Source organism: Monodon monoceros, unplaced genomic scaffold (genome assembly GCF_005190385.1).
Source record: "Monodon monoceros isolate NGI ecotype Baffin Bay Population unplaced genomic scaffold, NGI_Narwhal_1 Super_Scaffold_6, whole genome shotgun sequence".
NCBI lineage: Eukaryota > Metazoa > Chordata > Mammalia > Artiodactyla > Monodontidae > Monodon > Monodon monoceros.
Window position 1 is genome coordinate 83,182,627 of NW_021703783.1, and position 23,397 is coordinate 83,206,023.

Sequence of the window (23,397 nt, forward strand, 5' to 3'; positions counted from 1 at the left end):
GAAGAGCTGTGCCTACTGTTTAAATCCCCTCACTCTTCCTAAATGAAAGCCTGGTGGTTCGCTTACTGTCATCTTCAGCTTTTCTCATTAAGCCTCGGGAGCAGGCTGTGGCCTGGCTGTGGGAACCAGAGCTGGGCGTCACGGGAGTGGCCTGCTGTGCCTGCCGGGGCCAACACCAAGGGAGAGGGAGCCCACCAACTGGGGGAGCAGTCATTGCCTCCCTCCTTTTGTGCTAAAATGCTTTGTGGTGAAGAATACAGTGGATTTAGACAAATATCACTTCGTCATTAGATCTTCGAGGAAGAAGGAAACTTGGAGGTGTATTTTTCAAATGAGAAACCCCTAGAGGCTGCTGGTCCGTGTTCCCAAGAGATGAAGCATGAAGGCTTATTTTGCATTTTTCAGAAAGAAACACACCTAATCTCATGTCCTGGACCAAAGAACAGCACTCCCGTTTTCTTGGAAGACTGTCCTCTCTGACACTGCAAATAGTTCTGAGCGTGGTGAAGGAGGAAGGGCCCTTTGGACCTGGACCAGGCAGCACAGCTGAATCTGCCTGGTGATGGGGTTGGGATGGGGGGGTGACATATCCAGGACTCAGCCTGTGATCTGCTCTTTTCCTAAAAGCTCCAAGCTGAGACTGTGCCGAGAAAAGAATTATGTGAGCTCAGTCATGTAAACTGGATGAATCGGAACTTTCTGAAAGATTTATTGGCTTCATATTTTTCAGATTTATCTGTTTGAGTTCTCTTGTGCTCAGGAATTAAGTGTGCCTTTAAAAAATTAAGCGTTTGTGAAGTTTTAGGATCCCATTGTCATTACAGAGAAAGCAAGGTCATTGGTTTGCAGTTGGGGGCTTGCAGAATTTCTGGATGTACGTATTCTCCTACCACACACCTGAGGGTTCACATACAGTGTGTCTGTGCTGCCATGAGTTTATGTGTGGCCCTGGGCAGGTCACCCATCCTTCATTTCCCTGTGTATATAGTGGAAGGAATTTTTGCCCCTTCAGGGACTTTGAGGTGCAAGTGAGCAGGTGAGGCGAAGATGTAAGGATGCTAGTAGTTTGATTAGTATTGTCGAACCCAGGGGTGTACAGTACAGTAGGAGGGGGGCGGATCAGGGGCATCCGAGAGTTGGCTTTAAGACCCAGTTGCTGAGGTGGGCATAAGGGCACACCCAGGTGAAATACAGGTCCTGCCTCGCCAGCTAGAATCCACATCGCAGAGGCTCAGCATTGGATTACAGCTGGTAGACCAAGCAGCAGAGTCAGGAGGCCTAGGGGAAATGCTGGGCCATGCCAGCGGATGGGCTGAGTGCGGTTGGGGAGCATCCAGGTGGTATTTGGGAATGCAGGAAGGCAGTGGACTTGGGGCATTACTGGAAGGCAGGGCAGCCCTAGAGAACTGGGGTTCTGGGCATGTAATCAGTCCAACAAGGATCCATTTACTACCAGCAGGATGTAAAGTAGGAATTTGGATTTTATAAGACAGAAACTCAGTTCTCAGAATGGAATGCAAGACCCAGGACCATAGGAGCAGGTGGAGGACCTTGGTGCTGAATCCTAAACTGGTGGGCTGCAGCTTTTATTTTTTTTAATTAATTAATTAGTTTATTTTTGGCCACGTTGGGTCTTTGTTGCTGCTTGCGGGCTTTCTCTAGTTGCGGCGAGCGGGGGCTGCACTTCGTTGTGGTGTGCAGGCTTCTCATTGCGGTGGCTTCTCTTTCTTGTGGAGCACGGGCTCTAGGTGCACGGGCTTCAGTAGCTGTGGCTCTCAGGCTCTAGAGCCACAGGCTCAGTAGTTGGGGCGCACAGGCTTTGTTTCTCCGTGGCATGTGAGATCTTCCTGGACCAGGGCTTGAACCCGTGTCCCCTGCACTGGCAGGCAGGCTCCCAACCACTGTGCCACCAGGGAAGTCCCTGGCAGGCGGATTCTTAACCACTAGTAGGCTGCAGTTTTTAAATTTCTTCTGCCTGAGCATAACCACACTAGAGATTGGTGCCTGCCTACTGTACCAGAGGATGAAGGAACTTTGGTAGAGAAAGGGGGTTTAAGGAGTTTGGAAATCAGATGGGGCCTGACAGTTACAAAGGAAGGCTTTAACAACAGAATTAAGGTTGAATTAGGTCTGATCATTGAATCTGAATTTCTGTCATTGAAATAATTTATTGGTACTATTATTTAGTCCCAGCTGTGTCTTTTAGAATATGGTATCTCCTGTAGGATTAGCAGAGTAGAATCCACTTAGTACTTCTACCACTGTAAAGTTTCAGAAATTAATCCTGCCTTTGATCTGTTGTTTCTCCCTGGGGCTTTATTGGCACATTGCACTGGACAGTTCCTAATTGTAAGGAACTGTAGCGGAGGATAGCATCACTGGCCCTTGGGCATCCCTAATTCACAGTGACAGCCAAAGCCACCACCAAAAATGATGTCTGGGATTTGCTTAAAATATTTTAGTAGAAAGACGTATATGTAATGAGATTGGTAAAATGTTGGTAATTGTTGCAGCTAGTTGATTGGCAAGTGGGAGCGAGTTACACTATTCTGTTCCATTCCTGGTGGGGAAACAGTGAGTCCTGCCTCCTCTTCTTTTTTTTTTTTTTTTTTTTTTTTCCGGTACGCGGGCCTCTCACTCTTGTGGCCTCTTCTGTTGCGGAGCACAGACTCCGGACACACAGGCCCAGCGGCCATGGCTCACAGGCCTAGCCGCTCCGCGGCATGTGGGATCCTCTCGGACTGGGGCACAAACCCGTGTCCCCTGCATCGGCAGGCGGACCCTCAACCACTGCGCCACCAGGGAAGCCCCTGCCTCCTCTTTTTGTAGTGGTGGTGGACGGACACCGGATGGACAGGCTGGCTGAGGCTCCCTGCAGAATCCCTCACGCCCCAGCACGTAATCCTCCTGGCCTCATGACCACATGGCCTCCAAGGTCCCTTTTTTTTTCTCCCCAACTGAACTGATCTCTGAAGGTTTGCTCCAGTTCTGACATTTTATGGTTCTATTAATTGAATCTTTATAATCTGTGTTCTGGGAGGCCACAAGCCAATTTTTGTGCTGTCATTCCTACTTCCAGAGGCTGGCCACTGGTACTCATAGAATTGATTGCATCACTTCCTGCCTGACCAAGCTACTTAGCCCTGACTCTTAAGACTCAGACTCTCATTTCTGTGACAGAGGCTTTCAATGCATGTTGATTCTCTTCTCCTTCCTTCCAAACCACAGCTTCCCCAGAACCTGCCTTCTACCACCAGAGTATATTTTACCCGTATCTTTTTTTTTTTCGTCATTGTTGAAGTTAGTAATGAATGAATGACAGGATTGATTTTTATCCATTGAAATTCAATATTATGTTAGTGCCTTGGCTCAAAGGATTCATTTTATGGTAGAATTTTAAGACTCTTCCTTTCTTTGGTGAGATGGGAAGCTTGGGAGGCAATGAGGCAGGCTCTTAAACTTCTCGGTCTAGACTAGGGATCAGCAAACTTTTTCTGTAAAGGGCCAGATAGTAAATATTTTAGGCTTTGTGGGCCATCTGGCTTATGTCACAACTGCTCACCTCTGCAGTTGTTGCATGAAGGCAGCCCTAGACGATATGGAAATAAATGATCGTGGCTGGATTTCAGTAAAGCTTTATTTACAGAAAAGGTGATTGGCTGAATTTGACTGGTGGGGCCTTAATTTGCCAGCCCCCTGGTCTAGACACTGTTAACCAGTTTGGTAACTCCAAATCTGGCTACATCAGAATCTCTTAGAGATTGTTACACATTCAGAATCTTAGGAATCTTAGGTTCTCAAGAACCTAAGTACCTTGTTACCCCAGCAGTCAGTGTTCACAATCCAAGGTACAATTCCCATTCGTTTCTAGATAAAGAAGAAAAAGCTTTGGGTATGGTTATTTTAGTCTTAAGAACTGCCAGAGATTCTGCACTATTTAATTGTCTGGTAGTTTTCTAAAAGGGAAAAATAGTTGAAAAGATTGTTTATGTGCTTGAAATGAAGGACTTGCCCTTTTAGACTAAATAGTCACCGGGAAATGATATTTACTAGGTGGCAGCAGAAAAGCTAAACATTTTGTCTTACTCTCTTGTGCAGTGAAACATGACTGGGAGAGAATGACAGAAGCTGTCCAGAATCACATTGGCTCTCTGAACTGGGGCTACCGTGTGGCTCTGCGGGAGAAAAAGGTCACCTATGAGAACGCATATGGGCAGTTTGTTGGGCCTCATAGGATTAAGGTAACCATGTGACAGTGTAAATAGCTGTTTTTGGTGTGTTTTTAAGCTTTTGTTGGGGGAGGAAAAGAGAAGGTGATTATCCTAATAAAAATGATGGCCACTGCGACCCAGACCGTCCAGTTTGGTGATTTTGCAATTACTTCTTAGGGACTTTCTCTTGTGGTGTAGTAAAGGGTAATCTGGATTTGGGGCCACATTAGCTGGATTTGAGTCTTGGCTCTGTCGCTTCCTAGCATTGGGACTTTGAGCGATCCCTTAACTACTCAGAGTCTTAGTATCTCTTTCTTACTGCATTAGCAAATTTTTATGAGGATCAAATTGGGCAATGTGGTAAAACAGCCTTTTTAATTATAACGTTTACAATTCTAAAGGATAATAATTTGTTAAGAATTGATATATTGGTTCCTTCGTAGGCAACAAACAACAAAGGCAAAGAGAAGATTTATTCTGCAGAGAGATTTCTCATTGCCACTGGTGAAAGGCCACGTTATTTGGGTATCCCTGGTGACAAAGAATACTGCATCAGCAGGTAAGGACAAATTGCAGGGAGAAAAGGGGATTTTTGCTTTTTCTTTTTTCTTCAAACCCATTTAATTCTTTTCCTGAAACTTAGTTTTTCCACCACATTTTTGTCCAGAGGGACAGGGAATTAGGAAAAAGAGAAAGGAAAAACTATTTTAAACCAGAGAACATTAAAATTCAGAACTATAAACACTGGTCATCTTATCACCAGGAGTTAATATCGCTGCTAACATATAGATACATGCTTACAATATTTATATTTGAAATTTATATTTGTGTGAGTATATGTTATACGTGTATACTATATAAAACCAGATGGATATTCACATTTTATAAAATAATTGATAGATACGTTCTTGTTTTTTCAAAACTAGAATCACATATTACCTTTATGTAGATGCTAAAAAAATTAGAGGATAGCAGGCCATTTAGGTTTCTCAGATCCTAGTTTTTCCTTACTCCTTTGCCATTTGTATGGTTGCATTGTCAGTGTAGAGGGACCTTCTGAAATCAGTGAGTCAAGCAGGAAGGTTTTGCTGTGTGGTTTATTTTTGTCCATCAAGTGACAATAATGGTGACATTATTGTTCAGGAGTTTTGAATTTATGAAGTCATTAAGACATTGTTGATAAGTATGTCTTCTTGGATGCTTTTTGCCCAGGACTTTCTGGTTTTCTGATGGTGTTATAAATTACTTGTTTTCAGGCTTTTTTTTTTCTTTTTTTTTTTTTTTGTAATAGGAGTTTATCCTTTGAGCCTCATCGGGGGCAGCTCAGATGACAACTCTTGTCATTGCTGTCTTGGATGGGCTCCCTTCTCATATTTTAAAAAACTCATCTCCCAACAATGCTTTTATGATCTCTTATGTCTTGTATCTTCCTCATTCTGCTAGAAGATTCTGTCAGGTTTTACTTTTTATAGTTGGTTTTCATATTATAAAACCCATATGTTGAAAGTTTCCCCCACCCCTCTCCCCACTCTTTTTTTTTTTTTAATATTTATTTATTTGGTTGTGCTGGGTCTTAGTTGCTGCATGTGGGATCTTTTAGATGCAGCATGCGGGATCTAGTTCCCTGACCAGGGATCGAACCCGGTCACCCTGCATTGGGAGTGCGGAGTCTTAACCGCTGGACCAGCAGGGAAGTCCCTCTCTCCCCCCCCCCGCTTGATAATTGGTGTTGTAGGTGAGGGGGAAGTAACACCGGGTTTGTACCTCAGGGAGAGCTGAGTGGTGGGAGGAGGGTGGGAGTTTGGGTTTGCAAATGTATGGTTGTAAACACGTAAGTGGAGAATTATTCTGGATAGTACAGAATAAATGTGTTTGACTGGGAGTTGGGCTAATGTCAGAGTTGTATGGTTTACTGTGCTCAGCCATGGTAGCTCGAGCTGCTTCCAGAGCAGCTAAGTGGCAAGAAAGGAGAGTGTCTAAGACCTTATAAAATCTTCTCAAATATTATGTGTGTAGCTAATTGAATGTTTTTAATTTTTAAAGTGTCTTGTTCTTAGGAAAGTAAAAAGGTCTACTTTGATATGGTCATTATTCACATATGAACATTTTTCTTTTCTTCCTTTTAAAAAAAAAATTTTTTTTTTTCAGTGATGATCTGTTCTCTTTACCCTATTGCCCGGGTAAGACCCTGGTGGTTGGAGCATCCTATGTTGCTTTGGAATGTGCTGGATTTCTTGCTGGCATTGGTTTAGATGTCACTGTTATGGTACGGTCCATTCTCCTAAGAGGATTTGACCAGGACATGGCCAACAAAATCGGTGAACATATGGAAGAACATGGTATCAAGTTTATAAGACAGTTTGTACCAATAAAAGTAAGTGGGGTTGCCTATATGTTTGTTGATTCTATACTCATGTTAAAAGGCAAGAGAAGAGAGTTGGGGTGAGTGATAGAAGCCTCCTTTCAGCATTATAAACCATCGGGAATGCTGTAATTCCTCAACTTGTGTGGTTTAGGTGTATGAACTGGTACCTTCCTACCACCTGAATAGCTTTGTTCTTGTTTGCAGATTAATAATTGCCTTCCCTTCTCAACTTTACCACCTTTATTAGTTCTCTTCTGCTTAATGCTTTCCTTTATGCATTCCATTATTTTATTATCTTTGGTCTATTATACTTGTTTCGTTCTACATACCAGTTATTTAAATAAGAGTTTAAGATGACTGATTTTTTTTTTTTTTTCCTTTCAAAAGACATTTCTACTTTGCATACAGTATAGTCCACAGCTGCATTGTATTATTCTGGCCTCCCTGGAAGTGATTATCTAATTTTGTTATGTGGGCTGGCCTGTTTTGCTTATTTAATCTTCTTTTGAAAATGCTGAATAATATGCCAAGTTACATTTGAGACTTGTTAACATTACCACAAATGTTTTGATACATAAGAGTGGCAAAATCGATCACCTTGCATACCTCAAAGTAACAGTTTCCTTTAGGGCAAGTAAGGATGGGACTGTTTTGTTAAAATTAAGGAATTTTAGCTGTCATTTTGAAAATTGCTTATTGGGTTAATAACATAGGTTTTCTGTGGGACCATGAATCTCTTGATGCCGATAATCTCTTGATGAGCATGGGCATCAGAATGACTTGGGTGCAAACGCTGTTCTCCCAGTTTCTTACTATTATGACTCTGGGAGAATTACTTAACTTCTCTGGGCCTCAGTTTCTTCTGTAAAATGATGATAATTGATAGCACCTATCTTAGAGTTCTCATAAAGATTGCATTAGCATTACGACGATGATTAGAAAACGACAGCTATATGTATATGCTATACTGATAGAAAAGTGGCATCTTCCTTTATAATATCTTAACATTTGGGGCATTGTAGGCCCTTTGAGAATGTGGTGGACTATCCCTAGTGAAATAAGCTTGTGTCTGTGTACATAATATCTTGCTGGGGTTACCAGGGTGCCCCTGATCCCCGTAGGCAGGTGGTAAACGCTGGCTGTATTATAAAGTGACCCAGTGGACGAAGCCTTCTGTGGAGAGGAGGGAGAGAGAATGCATTTTAGGCAAGAATATAGCATGTGCAAAAAGGCCATGGGGAATGAAATTGTTCTAAAGGCAGAAAATGTGCTGGTTACAGGAAAGACCTGACTGGAACACAGAAGTGAGTGAGGCAGAAAGGAATTTGAGGGAGGGATGAGGCCTTTAATATGTTTAAGCAAATCTAAGCCATGGACCAATTCAACTCTTCCCCCCAAAATTAGAATATTTTAATTTAAACGGAAAGACATTTCCAGTATGTTCAAAGGGGCTTAACTACGTAAGAAAGGAAGGGAATTTTAGAAGGGAATCTTTACTATTTGTTGATGTTGAAAATAAAATGACGCTTCACAGTTTTCCCATACAGAGTGTATCGTATTTTAAAGGTAGGGTAGAAATTGCAGTTGATTTTATGGGTCTCTTCAGTAAGTACTATATAGAAACCCATGATTTGGCTGTTGACATCTACGTGTAGCAGGTTAATATGTTCAGACTCATTTGCCAGAGCACAAGTACCAGGGCTTGCTCATCATTCCTACGTCCTCACCTGAAGACAACCCCTAGTTATGACAAGCACACATACCTCCTCACCCACTATGATTTTTAGGGCTTTCGAGCTCTTACCTGTATCGTGATTGATCTATTTCCATGTCTATTCTTTGTTGACAAAGCAGAACATATGTAGTCAAAAGGGAATCTATGAATGTGAGCAGCATGGGATTAATGGTTCTGGGTAAGTCATAAGATAGGAGCCTGGCAGAAGCAGTAAGTCATTGGTTTAATTTTAGAGATTGTAGTGTACTTTCTCTGGCTTTCTCCTTTCCTGCTTTCTCTCTGAATTTTATTCCGTTTGAGAACTATTTGAAGGAAAGCCCCTCTAGCAAACACTAAGCAGTGAGAAAGAAGGAAATACATAAAAGAACCACATGTCATCCTAAAGATGTTAATGCGAGGGAGGTGGGACGTAAAAGACCTTCCAAGCCAAATTTCATGTTTTAACTTTGGGTTAACCAGATAGAAGGAGAGGACCTAATTAGCCATCTTGATACTGATACATGTCTTTATCGTGGAGTAAAACTTTATCACTTTTGTAGGTTGAACAAATTGAAGCCGGGACACCAGGCCGACTCAGGGTGGTAGCTAAGTCCACTGATAGTGACATAACCATCGAAGGAGAGTATAATACGGTAAGGAATGGACCTCGGTCCTACTTCATTAGAAAACAGATCGTGTGCTCACTGGATGTTTGCTGGGTTGCTAGTTCCAAAACCCTTGGTTCTGTTCCTATTCTAAGACACCTTTATTACTTGTGATATTATAATTTGTTTTGGTACAGGGATGGATTCAAATATTCTCCACTATAACTTAAATACTGTTTATCAGATGGCTATTAAAAGGTATCAACATTTAAAAATGAGCTAGAATTTCTCTGCTCCATGTTCTTTCATTTTCCCAGCCCACCACTTTAAAAAAATAACTTATTTCAGTCATAGGCTATGCTGTCTTTGTCACTATACTTGGCTAGACTTATTAAGGAATTGTTAACTCCCTTTTTCTTAACAAGAAATGGGTAAGGCTTTTTACTATGTCATGTTTAGAAGATTTAATTTAAATGATTTTGATTTGTTTAAACTCTTGCATTATTATCTTAATAGAATATGTCTTTCCAGGTCTGGAAAATGAATCACATCGCCTTAATAAACAGAAAAAAATATGATTAAATAACTCATGCAAAGCCTTTCTATTAACAGTCACTATATATTAATAATTTTTCAGGTATTGCTGGCAATAGGAAGAGATGCTTGCACAAGGGAAATTGGCTTAGAAAACGTGGGGGTAAAGTTAAATGAACAGTAAGAAAAAATCTTTATTATGTTTTATTAAGTACTATTTCAGTTATTTATAAGATCGATTAATACTGGAGTTTTAGATTTTAAAGTTAGTTTTTACCATAGTTGGAGCGTTCCCTTTTTAAGCTTAGAAGACTCTTCTTTCAGTGCCAATCATGATATTTCCTATTTGTCTTTTTTTTTTTTTCTTTTCAAAATCTAAATGAGAGGTACGCTGGCTTGCATTTTGTTTCTTCAATGTATATGTGTACAGAAAAAGATCCAACTTCCCAGTGAATTGCAGGTATATGCTTTGAAAGCTTCATTGAATATGCAGATCTGAACCATGTTCAAAGCTACCAAGTTTTAGGATCACTAGAGTGGTCGCTACATTTCTAGTGACAGCTACGAGTCTGAAAACTTTGATGTTTCATAAGTTAAAATCCCTTTGGACTATACCACTGCACTGGGTAATTGAGACTCTGTTGTCTGCTTACAGGAGTAGCATGGGGTATTTCCCAGTATCACCCTTCTTATATCCAAGTAAAAACAAGTGCTCTGAGAGGCTAGCTGCCTTGGAAATTGAAAATACAGGGTGCCCCCTCTACCCCCTTCCAGGAATAACATTTATACAGAAGAGATTTCTTAATCTTAGTGTGAACATTTGTGCTTTATTATTTTCTTTCCCCTTTGGGTTGGAGAGACAAAGGAGTTGGGGAGGTCTGATAAGATTTAGCAGACCAAGTGTTCCACCATTTTAATAACCTACTCGCCTGTTTCCAACTGGGGCCAAGGTTTAGATTTTGTATAACGTTAACACTTATTCTGCGATTACTGGACTCCGTGAACTACTGTGCTTAATGTTTTATGCACATTCTCATTCAGTCCCCACAGCCCCTTAAGGTAGATGATGGTATTCTTTTTCCTCTCACCAATTATTCCCATTATCATTATTCCCATTTCATAGGTGGGCAAATGAGGCTTAGAGATGTTAAATAGCCCTCCCAGCATCACAGAGGTAATAACTAACAGACCTGGTTATCACACTTTCGAATCCTCATTCATTCTTAACCAGTGTGTTCTACTTTTCCCATCCCAGGGTTTCTTAACAGTTTTCTTATTCCTTTGATTTTCAGAATAGCTAGAATTTCTAAGCTTTTGGTTCCTCTGAGTTTTGTTGTTGTTTTGGTAATACATGAGAACATTGCCCTCAGTTAGAGCCACAGTTTGGGGCTTCTTTGGGAGAAAGGGGATTTTGATCTACTTACTGAATAGTGGTAATTGATGATGATTTTAACTGAATGAATTTGCAGGACTGGAAAAATACCTGTCACGGATGAAGAGCAGACCAGCGTGCCTTACATCTATGCCATTGGCGATGTGTTAGAGGGGAAGCTGGAGCTCACCCCAGTGGCAATCCAGGCAGGAAGGTTGCTGGCGCGGAGGCTGTATGGGAGCTCCACTGTCAAGGTGAGTGTTGGGGCTGTTACCACGGACATGCTGTTGTAATGGTACCTCCCGGTGCTCTGTGTAGGGTGGTTGTGAAGTTTTCCAGGTCTTGAATAATTTAGTTGTTTTGATGATGGCATCCTAGATGTGCTTTATTAGCTATTCCAGACAAGACATTGCTAAGACCACTGTACCTTTGTGATTTATTATGGAAATTGTCACTCTTAGAATCACAATAAGAATAAAATGAGCCTGGTTAATCAAGTTTCAGCACTATTATGTTCCATATACTCCTAATAGTTGCACTTTATATCAATTTCATTATTACCAATTTGAGTTATAATTTTCTAAATCTTTTTATGGCCCCTGTCTAGGCTGCAAAAGGATTTGGGGATCTAGGTAGTAATGTCAATGTGCAGAGCTATTTAAACCAATATTCAGGCTTTATTCCCCTGTCCTTTCTAAAAGCAGATCTTCTGCTCTTGGAATGTTGAATATGTAAGTGATTTTAAAAGTCATTGCGGGAAATGGAAACTCTTGGTTGTGTCTCATGGGACTAGATGGCAAGAAAAGAATAAATATGCTCTAATTAGTTTTTTAAGACTTTTTAAAGAACAGTTTTAAGTTCACAGCAAAATTTAGAGGAAGGTATAGAGGTTTCCCTTATATCCCCTACCCATGCAAAATTTAGAGGAAGGTATAGAGGTTTCCCTTATATCCCCTACCCATTACCATTTGCTTCCCTATTTTTTTAAAAGGATTCTAGAAATATCGATTGTAAAGAATTTAGTCACTACCCATTTTCCTTGTGCATAAGTCATCATGGGTTGATTTAGTTTGGTTACAGCAACTGAAACTTCAAAGAATACTGCTAGTAGAATTTGTGACAAGCATTTTGAATGTACCTGGGGTTGGTTTGGATTGTAGCATGATAAAATCTTATGTTTTGAGGATAACAGGATTGAGGTTAAAAAGGGTTTTTAATCCAGGGTTGTCTGATCATCCAGGGAATAGTAGTTGGATCATATCACTGTTTTTTTGTGTGTGTGTGTGTGGTACGCGGGCCTCTCACCGCTGCGGCCTCTCCTGCCGCGGAGCACAGGCTCCGGACGCGCAGGCCCAGCGGCCACGGCTCACGGGCCCAGCCGCTCCATGGCACGTGGGATCCTCCCAGACCGGGGCACGAACCCGCGCCCCCCGCATCGGCAGGCGGACCATCAACCCCTGCGCCACCAGGGAAGCCCCCATATCACTATTTGAAATAAACTTATCTACCTCTTTAACTGTTGGAGTTTTTGAGTAATGGTGAACCAAGAAAGGGGTATTCAGAAATAAAATGTGAGGTGCATTTGTTTTTGACCTTGAGTCCTTGTGATTTCCTAAAATGGAAAGAGATTTTTTTTATACCAATAATAACCAGAGGGCAAATATACAAAAATTTGGTACTAAATAAATTTAAAATTATTGTAGCACAAAATTCCTTAAAAAAAAAAATAGTGAATCCACTTACTTTGGACATATTCTTCTGTGTGTGAGAATAGTACTGTATTCTAGCATCTGCCAGGTAGAGCAAATTCTTAAAGTGCCTTAAGCTTTTATCAGCATCAGAATTTAATGTAAATTGAAATTAAAGGACACTTTTTTTGTTGTTCGTTCTTTTTCCCCCGTTTTTAGTCTAACTAATATGACAAGTGCTTTACCGAACAGGAAAATAAACAGGTGGTGCTAAGTCCCTGAGTTTGAAATCTCACCAATCTGTCCTTCAAATATAGTAAACAAAGCTGAAATGCTAATAGATATCTAGGTTAATTGTATTTGGGGAAATTACACAGTTTTGTTTTTAAAGAATTGCATAATCCTTTTAATTTTGCCCAGTATGTATTAATAGAACATTCCCACATATCTGAGAATGTCAGAGGATCCACATCTGCCTGCCTTCCTTTTTTTTTTTGGCGTTATGCGGGCCTCCCACTGCCGTGGCCTCTCCCGCCGCGGAGCACAGGCTCCGGACGCGCAGGCCCAGCCGCTCCGCAGCATGTGGCATGTGGGATCCTCCCGGTCCAGGGCACAGACCCGCATCCCCTGCATCGGCAGGCGGACTCTCAACCACTGCGCCACCAGGGAAGCCCCCTTCCTTCCTTTTAAAGGAGCAGCTCTCTGTTGAAAAATTCAGCTTAACATAAACACCTACCTAAATTAAATCTGCTATGGGATTTTAAGAGAACCCAAATTGAATCATGGGTGTTTGTGCCTTCCCTCAAAATTGATAACATATTCATTGCTTCATGAGAGTGTTGGGAGGAAAGGGGACAGAGAGCGACTATGTTTGACGTGCTTGGCACTGTGCTAATAAGTGCTGTATACACATACCTCATTCCACCTTAGGGCAGCTGTGGAAAATGATGACATCTTACAGGAAATTAGGTAATTGTCCAAGGTCACAATGCTTGGAGGTAGCCAAGGCATAAATCCAGTCCACATCTGATTGTAGGTACTGCTGTCTTAACCATGAAAATGTATCGCCTAAGAGATAGGAAGATTTGGGAAGTATGGATTATAAAATGTGCTGAGGATAGAGCAGATGTCTCAAGACTTAAAGAAGCCACCACCAAGTACAGAGGTGCTTCTCCTAAATAAAATGAAGTGGAAAATATATTGGAAAAATTTAAATGAATCTTTTTTAACAAGATGATTAAAGTCATTTTCAAAGCTGCTAAAAATATTTGCCACTAAATATTCTGTTATTTTGGGAACATACATAAATGAAGGAATGAAAAAAAATGTTTTTATCATTTCAAAAACAGAACAGGTCATAAAGCTGAGTCAGCCTGTAGATGATGGACATTCCACTAGGCTCTTTAAAAAGCCAGATGATAAGGCACACGGAACAGCTTTAGAACCCAGTGTGATGGGCATTCCAGCTGTCATCTCCAAGGACCAGTAGTTATCTCTTGGATCGTTTTAGAATTGCTCTCAAACACTTGAAATACTTTTATTTTCACAAATAGCAAATGTTAGCATCTTTTTTTTGTTTTGTTTTTTGTGGTACGCGGGCTTCTCACTGCTGTTGCCTCTCCCGTTGCGGAGCACAGGTCCCGCGGCCATGGCTCTTCCCAGACCGGGGCACGAACCCGTGTCCCCTGCATCGGCAGGCGGACTCTCAACCACTGCGCCACCAGGGAAGCCCTAGCATCTTTATTATTACTTAAAGTGGTTCTTTGTAAATTAGTTCAATTTTACAGTAAATGTAAAACTATTTTATGTGGAAACTACAGAGAAACCATGGTACACATATCTGCAACTTGAGGATGGGTTGTGTTCTAGAAGCTTATTACGTTGTTTATTGTGAAAATTGCAAAGTATTTTATCCAAATAAAGTATTAAAAACAAGGATTACATTTCTCAGGCTAGGCCACAATAGTCTATTTAAGCCAATTGGAAACTGAATTTTGAGACCAAGGAGAAAAAATGTCTTTTATGTGGATCCAGATTTCCGTCTGATATACCATTTTCTGCCTGAAGAACTTCCTTTAACAGTTGTTTAGTGTATGTCTGCTCAAGGGGAATTCCTTGGCTTTTTTTTTTTTTAAGTTTATTTTGCCTTTATTTTTTTGAAGATATTTTTGCTGAATATAGAATTCTAGATTTACAGTGTTTATTTAAGTATTTGCCCATTGTCTTCTGGTTGCATAGATTCTAAAGAGAATATGCCATCATTTTTATCTTTGTTCCTCTTAAGATTTTCTTTTTAATCACTGTTTTTTAGCATTTTGATCGTTGCATGTTTTGGCATTCTGCTGGTGGTGTGTAGAGATTTGGGGTTTATCTGTTCATAGTTTTCATCAAATTTGGAAATTTTTTAGCCATTCAATTTTTCTGCTTTCCCCCTCTTTTTTCCCCCTCAGCCTCACATTAATGAATGTTGGTTCCCTCAGTGGGTCTCTAATGCTCTGTTCATGTTTTTTCTCCCTGTTTCTGTGCTTTATTGTTTTAGAGAGCCTATTGCAATGTCTTCAAGTCCACTGATCTTTTCTTTTGCACTGTCTTGGGATATAAATCCCATTCTGTGTAGTTTGCACTTCAAGCAGTTTCTTTCATCTCTACGAGTTTTACTTATTTAAAATATATTTTCCTTTTCTCTCCTCAGCGGATTCCTATTTTTCTCTAGGTTCTTGAGTCTACAGAACACATTTATAATAGCTCCTTTTTAAAAAAAAAACAAAAATATTTATTTATTTAATCTTTGTCTGTGTTGGGTCCCCGCCGCTGTGCGCAGGCTCCCTCTAGTGCAGCGAGCAGGGGCTACTCTTCGTTGCGGTGCGCGGGCGTCTCATTGCGGTGGCTTCTCTTGTTGCGGAGCTCACAGCCTTCAGTAATTACGGGCTTCAGTAATTCCGGCACGCGCGCTCAGTAGCCGTGGCTCGCGGACTCTAGAGTGCAGGCTCAGTAGCTGTGGCGCAGAGGCTCAGCTGCTCCATGGCATGTGGGATCCTCCCGGACCAGGGATCAAACCCGTGTCCCCTGAATTGGCAGGCAGACTCCCAACCACCACGCCACCAGGGAAGTCCTTATAATAGCTCTTTTAATGTCCTCTGCTAATCCCCTTCTCTCTTTTGCAATGTCTGTTTCTGTTGATTGATTTTCCTCTTGGTATTAGCTTGTGTGTTCTTGCTCATTTGCATGTCGTGTTACTTTGGATGGATGCAGACTTTGTGCATTTTACACTGTTGGGGGCTGGGTTTTGTTGAATTCCCTTATATAGTGTTGGACTTTGTTCTGGTGGCCTGTTATGTTACAGGGGATTAATTTTATTCTCGTGTAGCTTGCTTTTCAGCTTTTTTAAGGTTTGTCAACAGCAGCCTTTCATTTAGGCCCAATTTAGTTCCACTACTCAATTGTTGCCCTTTCAAGGACTCTGCCCCCCTTCCTCTTACTACGAACTCTTTCTGTACTCTGGCCTGTGGGAACAGAAACTGATTCCCGTCCTGTAAGAGCTCTGGTCATTTGGGGGCTCACTGATTTCCAGTGGTTCTTTTCCTCAACCTTGAGTGCTTTCCTCTGGCATCCGTTTACAGATCAGTCCTCAGCCCAAATCTCAGGAGGCCCTCTCTGCAGATCTTAAGTTCTCCTTGTGCAGCTCTACCCACTTTGGTGTTCTGCCCTGCAGCTTCGGGCCACACTGGCTTCCCTGAACGGGGATCTCTGTCTCCATAACTCAGGAAGACCCTGCACTCTGTTCCCTCTCTTTGCACCAAGCCCTGGAAACTGCTCTGGGCAGGAGACTAGAGCAATCGCTGGTCTCACCTCATTTGTTTCCCTTCTCACAGGGACCACCACAGTGCTGCACACCCTGCCATCAGTGTCTTAGAAAGTATTTCATATTTGTCCCGTTTTTTAGTTGTTTAAAACAGGAAGTAAACCTGGTCCATTATGGCTGTAAGTAGATGTCTGCCTTTACTTTTGAATTGGAATTCCAAGGATTTGTGCTCTTTTTAGAGAAAAAAGACCATATATGCTATTTCTAGAGGGAGGCACATTTTGAAAAATCCCACCCTATGGTGTTAGAGAGGGAGAATTGTATTTTTCATATTTTAAGCGCTTACCTTAAATTTAGGCTTTACCTCTATGTCCAAATGTGACTGGGTAGGTTTTTACCAAATAGCATTGGCAAACATATTTGGCACTTACCTAATTACATTTTTCACAATTCACGCCAGCGCATCAAAGGCTCTGAGGAATCTGAGAGTTGAGAAACCTGTTTATTTGCTAATTACAGCATTTTACAAACGTGTTTCACTTCAGAACCCTTCCGTCATCTACGCCTATTAAAATGTGCTTTGGAAATACTGTCATAATCATGAACTTCTTTGTTGCTGTGGCCTTCATTACCATTTTAATGGCTGCATAAGATTGCATTGGAAATATGTACTACAGAGTCACTTCCTTATTTGCATTTTAAAGCCGCTCCGACATTGCCACTGTTGATGAGAACGGCGGCGTTGCTCGATTAATGCATGTGGCTTTTGCTATATATTAAATTATTATTATAGATTTCTAAAAGTGGTGTTATTGGGCCAAAAATTATTAAATGTTCTTATGGCTCTTGATTTGTATTGCCTGATTGATTTTCCAATAAAGTCTGTTAACTTCTGCCACGAATAATCGGAGACTTTAAGCATTGGGTGCACTGGTGGTGTTTTTGGCTGCTTTATTTATGGTAGATAAAGGATGTCCTTGTAATATCTGTTGGTAGATGGGTGGAGAGGCCACGCAAATTGTTTATTCATGACTAGTATTAACGGACTTCAAACTGCTGCTGAAATTTTATCACATCAGTTAATGGTTCTCAGCATAGTAGGTTTTTATTAGTCTGTTTTCCTCTCCTAAATTTGAACCTTTTTGAAGTATATGCTCTTTTGAGTTATAATTCCTTCTGTCATGACTCTTTTCCTCCATTTTGAAACAGTGTGACTATGAAAATGTTCCAACGACCGTTTTCACTCCTTTGGAATATGGTGCTTGTGGTCTTTCTGAAGAGAAAGCTGTGGAGAAATTTGGGGAAGAAAATATTGAGGTAAGTTCTACTCTTTACTACTACTTTTCCCCCCAAAATTTAAAATAATTTTCAGCATACAGAGAAATTGAAAAATAGCCCAAAGAATTTCTGTATACCCATTATCCAGATTCATGCATTATTAACATTTTGCCCATTCGTTTTATACTTTGCATGTTCCCTTCCTCTTTCTTTGTGCATCTGTGTGTATTTCTTCTTCCTGAACCATTTGAGAGTAAGTTGAATGCCCCTTTACCCCTAAATACTTGAATGTGTATTTCCTATGAACAAGGACATTTTCCTGTATAACCACACAGTGGTTACTATTTTTTAGACAATGTAATGTTGATACTATACTTTTATCTGACCTGCCTTCCATTTATCAGTTTTATCAGTTGACCCAGTAATACTTAGTTCTACTTTTCAAAACCACTTTTACTGGTTTCTTTTTATTATTTATATGGTTAAAAATACAAGGAAGGAAACTAAAAAGTACCTACATTTCTACTGTCTTAACTTTTTTTTTCCTACCATTACCCTCTAATTTATACTAACTTTGTCAGTCACCTTTTATCCTGTATATAGTCGAGGAAAATGCACATGAAATAACTACTTTTATATATACAAATAATGCTGCACATAGGGTCTGCTGTTTTAAATCACTTGGGAAAAAAGTTTCCAGTAAAACCTTCTAAAAGACCAGATTTGTGAATCAGAGTAAATTTTGTAATATAAAAGTCTATTTTAAATTTCTTAATCTTTTCTTTATTATATGCTTCAGTAGTAGCTTGTAATATCAGTCTGTCAGTAACACATTATTTTCATATTTCTTGATGAATTGGTAGATTGGGATTGACATATTACACTAATATGTATTAAATGGATAACTAATAAGAACCTGCTGTATAAAAAAATAAATAAATAAAATCCAAAAATCAAAAAAAAAATAAATAAAATATTAGCCTAAAGCCAACATGCTTTGGAAGGCAATCCTTCTTCCTATCTTTTTTTTTTTTTAAATAAAATCACAGGTTGCATTCTAAAATCAGGAAAGTTAGTTTTTGGATTGAAAAATAATAAAATGATATAATTTGTTGTTATGTATCTTTTCCACTAGGAATGCTAAACATGAGTTGACTGTATTTAATAGGAGCTTTCTACTTTTTTTTTTTTTTTTGCGGTACGCGGGCCTCTCACTGTTGTGGCCTCTCCCGTTGCGGAGCACAGGCTCCGGACACGCAGGCTCAGCGGCCATGGCTCACGGGCCCAGCTGCTCCACGGCCTGTGGGATCCTCCCGGACCGGGGCACGAACCCGTGTCCCCTGCATTGGCAGGTGGACTCTCAACCACTGTGCCACCAGGGAAGCCCAATACTTCTTTTCTGATTGTAAAAAATAATATATCCTCTCTCTCTCTCTCTCTCTATATATATATATATCCTCATAGGAAATTTGAAAAATTAGGAAAATATAAAAACAAATTTTAATTCATGAAAAGATAACTGCTATTAATACTTTTGCATATGCTAATCTCTAAGTATTTATATGTTATATATATTGTGTGTATATATAATTTTGTGTAGGTATATACATTTCAGTTTAAGCGTGATTAAGTTATGTGCAGTTTTCTGTCGTACTTTGCAGTTAACATTAGGTCACAAGCCATTTCCCTCTAAAAACACCGCTTTTAAAAATGACTTGTGCAATATTTCCTTTTAGGGATGCTGTACGGTAATTTGGTAAGCCTTTCTTTTATTAGATTATTTACAGTTTTTCACTGTTATTAATAGAATTGTGAACATCTTTGCTACTCATTGTCTCTTTCTCTGATTTTTTGCTGAGGATAGATTGCTATCAGAAGGTATTTAAATTTTAAGGTTCTTAATGTATATATTCTGTGTTTCTTCACAGATAATCTTTGGAATTCGTTTTATTAGAATTTGCATTTTTTATTATAAAAACAATGCATTTGAGTTGAAATCTTGAAAACTGCAAGGGAAATAGTAAACAGTTACTCATAGGCTTATCTTTACAATGCAGTAGTTGTTAGCCTTGGGGGTAATTGCTTTAACCAATTTTTTCTCGGTGTAATGGTTGCAGTACTATGATACTACACATTCAATATTTAACACACATTAAAAAAAAATCACATCATATTACAAGATAAAAGAATGTTATATAATGTTTATATAATCAGTATGTTTTTAAAGGGTCCTACCAACCATATATGTTTTGAATTGAGGCTAGCAGTTGGAGGAGAAAAAAATCCCTTTAGTCATCCAAGACTTAAGTTTATGAAATGTCAGTAAGGATGTCTGTTTGTCCTTCTATGTACCATCTTCCCTCCCTCCTTCCTTCTCTCCTTCAATACTTTTGGTGAATAATTTCAGAGGAGAAAATTTTTGGAAATATTAAGTCAGAGAACTAGATAATTGCTATAATTGTTCCTGGCACCTTACTTGTTTCTTGCCCAAAGTTGTCATTCCTGTGAGGTAGCTAGATGGTGTTTTTTTGTTTTGTTTTTTTTCTAATGCAGGACAGCAAGTAATCACATGGCTTCTTTCTCTCATTTGTTTGCTCTTGTTACATAAGGTCTATTCGTTGGAGGTTGAAATGTAATTAAGGGATGAGCTTATAGCAAAAGGGCTTGTCACCTATGAGTTTAAAGTTATTTACCTTCTGACCAGGTTCCTATGTATCCATGAATTTTACACTGTTTAATGAAAGTCTAATTATTAAACATTAAAGAGCCTCCACCGTCTTCACACCACAACTTATGTTTGACAGACATACTTCTTAAGATGATGGGTCTAAATTGTGCTTCCCTCTTCTTAGGTTTACCATAGTCACTTTTGGCCATTGGAATGGACGATTCCATCAAGAGATAACAACAAATGTTATGCAAAAATAGTCTGCAATATCAAAGACAGTGTAAGTGCTAATCTTATTTACGCCTTTCTACTAATTTTTCACATGGTACATACATTGCATTCCTTTAGCGTTCAACCTGTAGGTTTCCTGTTGGGATGTTATCCCAGGGCGAGGCCCATGATGACACTGCTTGACTCACGTCTGCAGTGGATGTAGTGGGCAGGCAGTCAGAACTTTCTGGAGGAAGGAACCAGAGGGACAACTTGAGAACTGCTTGTGTTTATTAGAGGGGACCAATGAAGCTGTCAACTGTCTACAAATAATGACAAAACAAAAAGAACAGTAATAACCCAAGTTTGTATCCTATCTGTCACCATTCAAAGATATTTCATAATTATTGACTATATTCCCCACATTGTACATTTCATACCGGTGACTGATTTATTTTGTAACTGGAAGTTTGTACCTCCTGATATCCCTTCACCTATGTGGATTGAATCTTTATGAGAATTGGTATTTTTAACTTAACTGAGATCTTACTTTTAAAAAGAGTGTCCCCAGTAAAACTATAAACAATGCTAAAGAATCCATATGTTAAAAGGCTAATAAACTCATTTCCTTATCTTGGGATTTGAGTATAATTAACTGATACATCCTGTTTAGAAACACAGTAGCACAGCTGCAGATTGCTTTTTGCAGAACCCAAGGTTCTAGGAAAACCTGGATCCTCTACAAAAAAGGTCATCATAGATGCATTTAAAAAATGGACATACTATGATAACCTCTAACAAGCTATACAGAGTAGAAATAGAGGACAATTTCATGTAGAGTTTTATCTTTTTAGACATAAGTTTTAATAAAGTCATTTGTTTGAGTATACATTAGATACCATGCTACTGTAGAAGAGAAAGGAGAAGATGTCAGACGTTCTCATTGGCAGCCTTATGTCTGGCAAGAGATACTTCATTTGCACAAGGCAATCAATGAAACCTCAAAAGTTTCACACTGAGCAAGTCTTTAATTTTAACTGTATCCAGTTGTTCTTTTTTTTTTTGAACTGCCGTGTCATTTGTTCGAATCGAATTTTTTTTTTTTTTTGGAGGTACGTGGGCCTCTCACTATTGTGGCCTCTCCCGTTGCGGAGCACAGGCTCCGGACGCGCAGGCTCAGCGGCCATGGCCCACGGGCCCAGCCGCTCCGCGGCATGTGGGATCTTTCCGGACCGGGGCACGAACCCGTGTCCCCTGCATCGGCAGGCGGACTCTCAACCACTGCGCCACCAGGGAAGCCTGGCATTTTTTATATAATATGAAAAATAATTTTCATTACCGGTAAACTCACCTTAATTAAAATGACTGAGGCGATAAATAGGATGACACTGTTGTCAATTATTTTCATTAAAAAAGATAGTATTAGAAGAGACGAATACTTGGCATTGCTCTTTTGTCATGAGCCGTCTCATACAAAAGCTTGCTTCTGGAACTTGACCATCCTTGGGGCTTGCTTTATTCATTTTGAGTCGGTCACTTCACAGCATCTAGATGTGCTTGGTTTTAGATAATACTTGCTTACCAGGCTTTTATGCTTTTTGTGTGCTACTCTTTTACACGAAATACTTAAAATTTACAGAAAGGGATGGGAGAACGTACCTACCATCCAGACTCAAATGAATATTAACATTTTGGTGTATTTGCTTCAGAGCTTTTCTCTTATCAGAGATAAACCATCACAGAGGCAGTTTATAATAGCCTATATGTAATTGAACTCTTGAAATGTGCCAGAGGCTACTTAATGGTCCACATGTACGAACTTATTTAATCCTTACATAACCCTGTGAGGTATGTGCTATTGTTATCCCCATTCATAGACGAGGAAACTGAAGCGTGGAAGTTAAATAGTTGTGCCAGGGTACTTACTAGTTAATGGCAGGGCTGGAATTCAGTCCCAGGCAACGTAGAATCTGTGCTGCTAACCACTAGCTGGTGCCGGTGCTGTCTTTCGTATTCTTTCTTGATCCTCTACCCCTCATTCCTTCCCTACTCCAGAGGCAGCACTGTCCTCAAGTTGGACTCTCTCACCTGTTCATATTTGTATACGTTTGCTGCCTGTTACTTACCATAAATGTCATACAATGTGGTTTAAAGAAGAATGGTATCCTCAGCTAAATAGAAGCCTGCACTTTTTTTTTTTGAATCTCAGTTTGAGATTTATCCATATTATTACATGTAAATCTAGCATATTTTAAGAGCCTAGTATATTTTGTGTTTTATTTATCCATATACACAACTCCTGACTGTCAGGATGAATAATGTAAGAGTCTAGCATGGAATGTATCACATACAGAATGCCTTTCCTGATTGTTTCCAGGGAGCATTGCACCTTAGGTCAGGCTCTGCACCTCACCACCTGAGCTACCTGGTCTGTTGTGAGGGTGCTGGACTGGATGCACTACCCCCGAGCTGGCTCGGAAAGTCTGTGCAGTAGAACGCAACAGGCTTCCCTGCTCTTGGCAGAGGTAGCCTGAGTGTGGGATTTAGAATTTATCCAAAATAATTCCCACACAGGTATTTCAGAGTTGCCAAATATTTTTTGTTCTTGCTTTCACTCGTAGAGATTGACAAATATCATATGATATTGCTTTATGTGGAAGCTAAAAAAAGGGCACAAATGAACCTATTTACAGAACAGAAATAGAGTCACAAATGTAGAGAACAAGCTTGTGGTTCAGGGGGTAAGGGGGGGAATAAAGTGGGAGATTGGGATTGACATATACACGCTACTGTATGTAAAATAGATAACTAATAAGGACCTACTTTATAGCACAGAGAACTCTACTCAGTACTCTGTAATGGCCTATATGGGAAAAGAATCTAGAAAAGTACATATATGTATATGCATAACTGATTCACTTTGCTGTACACTTGAAACTAATATAACGTT

General features: G+C 39.9%; 1 protein-coding gene across 2 annotated transcripts in view; it reads left to right on the plus strand.

The window, feature by feature from the left end:
• The window catches only part of TXNRD1 (thioredoxin reductase 1), a 74,140-nt gene that overhangs the window by 34,755 nt on the left and 15,988 nt on the right, over nucleotides 1-23,397 (plus strand). For both annotated transcript variants that reach the window (XM_029204409.1, XM_029204407.1), the window contains exons 5-12: nucleotides 4,099-4,241; nucleotides 4,655-4,770; nucleotides 6,360-6,585; nucleotides 8,851-8,943; nucleotides 9,533-9,609; nucleotides 10,899-11,055; nucleotides 17,501-17,608; nucleotides 20,422-20,517. In XM_029204409.1, the coding sequence (XP_029060242.1) occupies nucleotides 4,099-4,241; nucleotides 4,655-4,770; nucleotides 6,360-6,585; nucleotides 8,851-8,943; nucleotides 9,533-9,609; nucleotides 10,899-11,055; nucleotides 17,501-17,608; nucleotides 20,422-20,517 (1,016 nt within the window). The remainder of the gene's footprint in view (nucleotides 1-4,098; nucleotides 4,242-4,654; nucleotides 4,771-6,359; nucleotides 6,586-8,850; nucleotides 8,944-9,532; nucleotides 9,610-10,898; nucleotides 11,056-17,500; nucleotides 17,609-20,421; nucleotides 20,518-23,397) is intronic.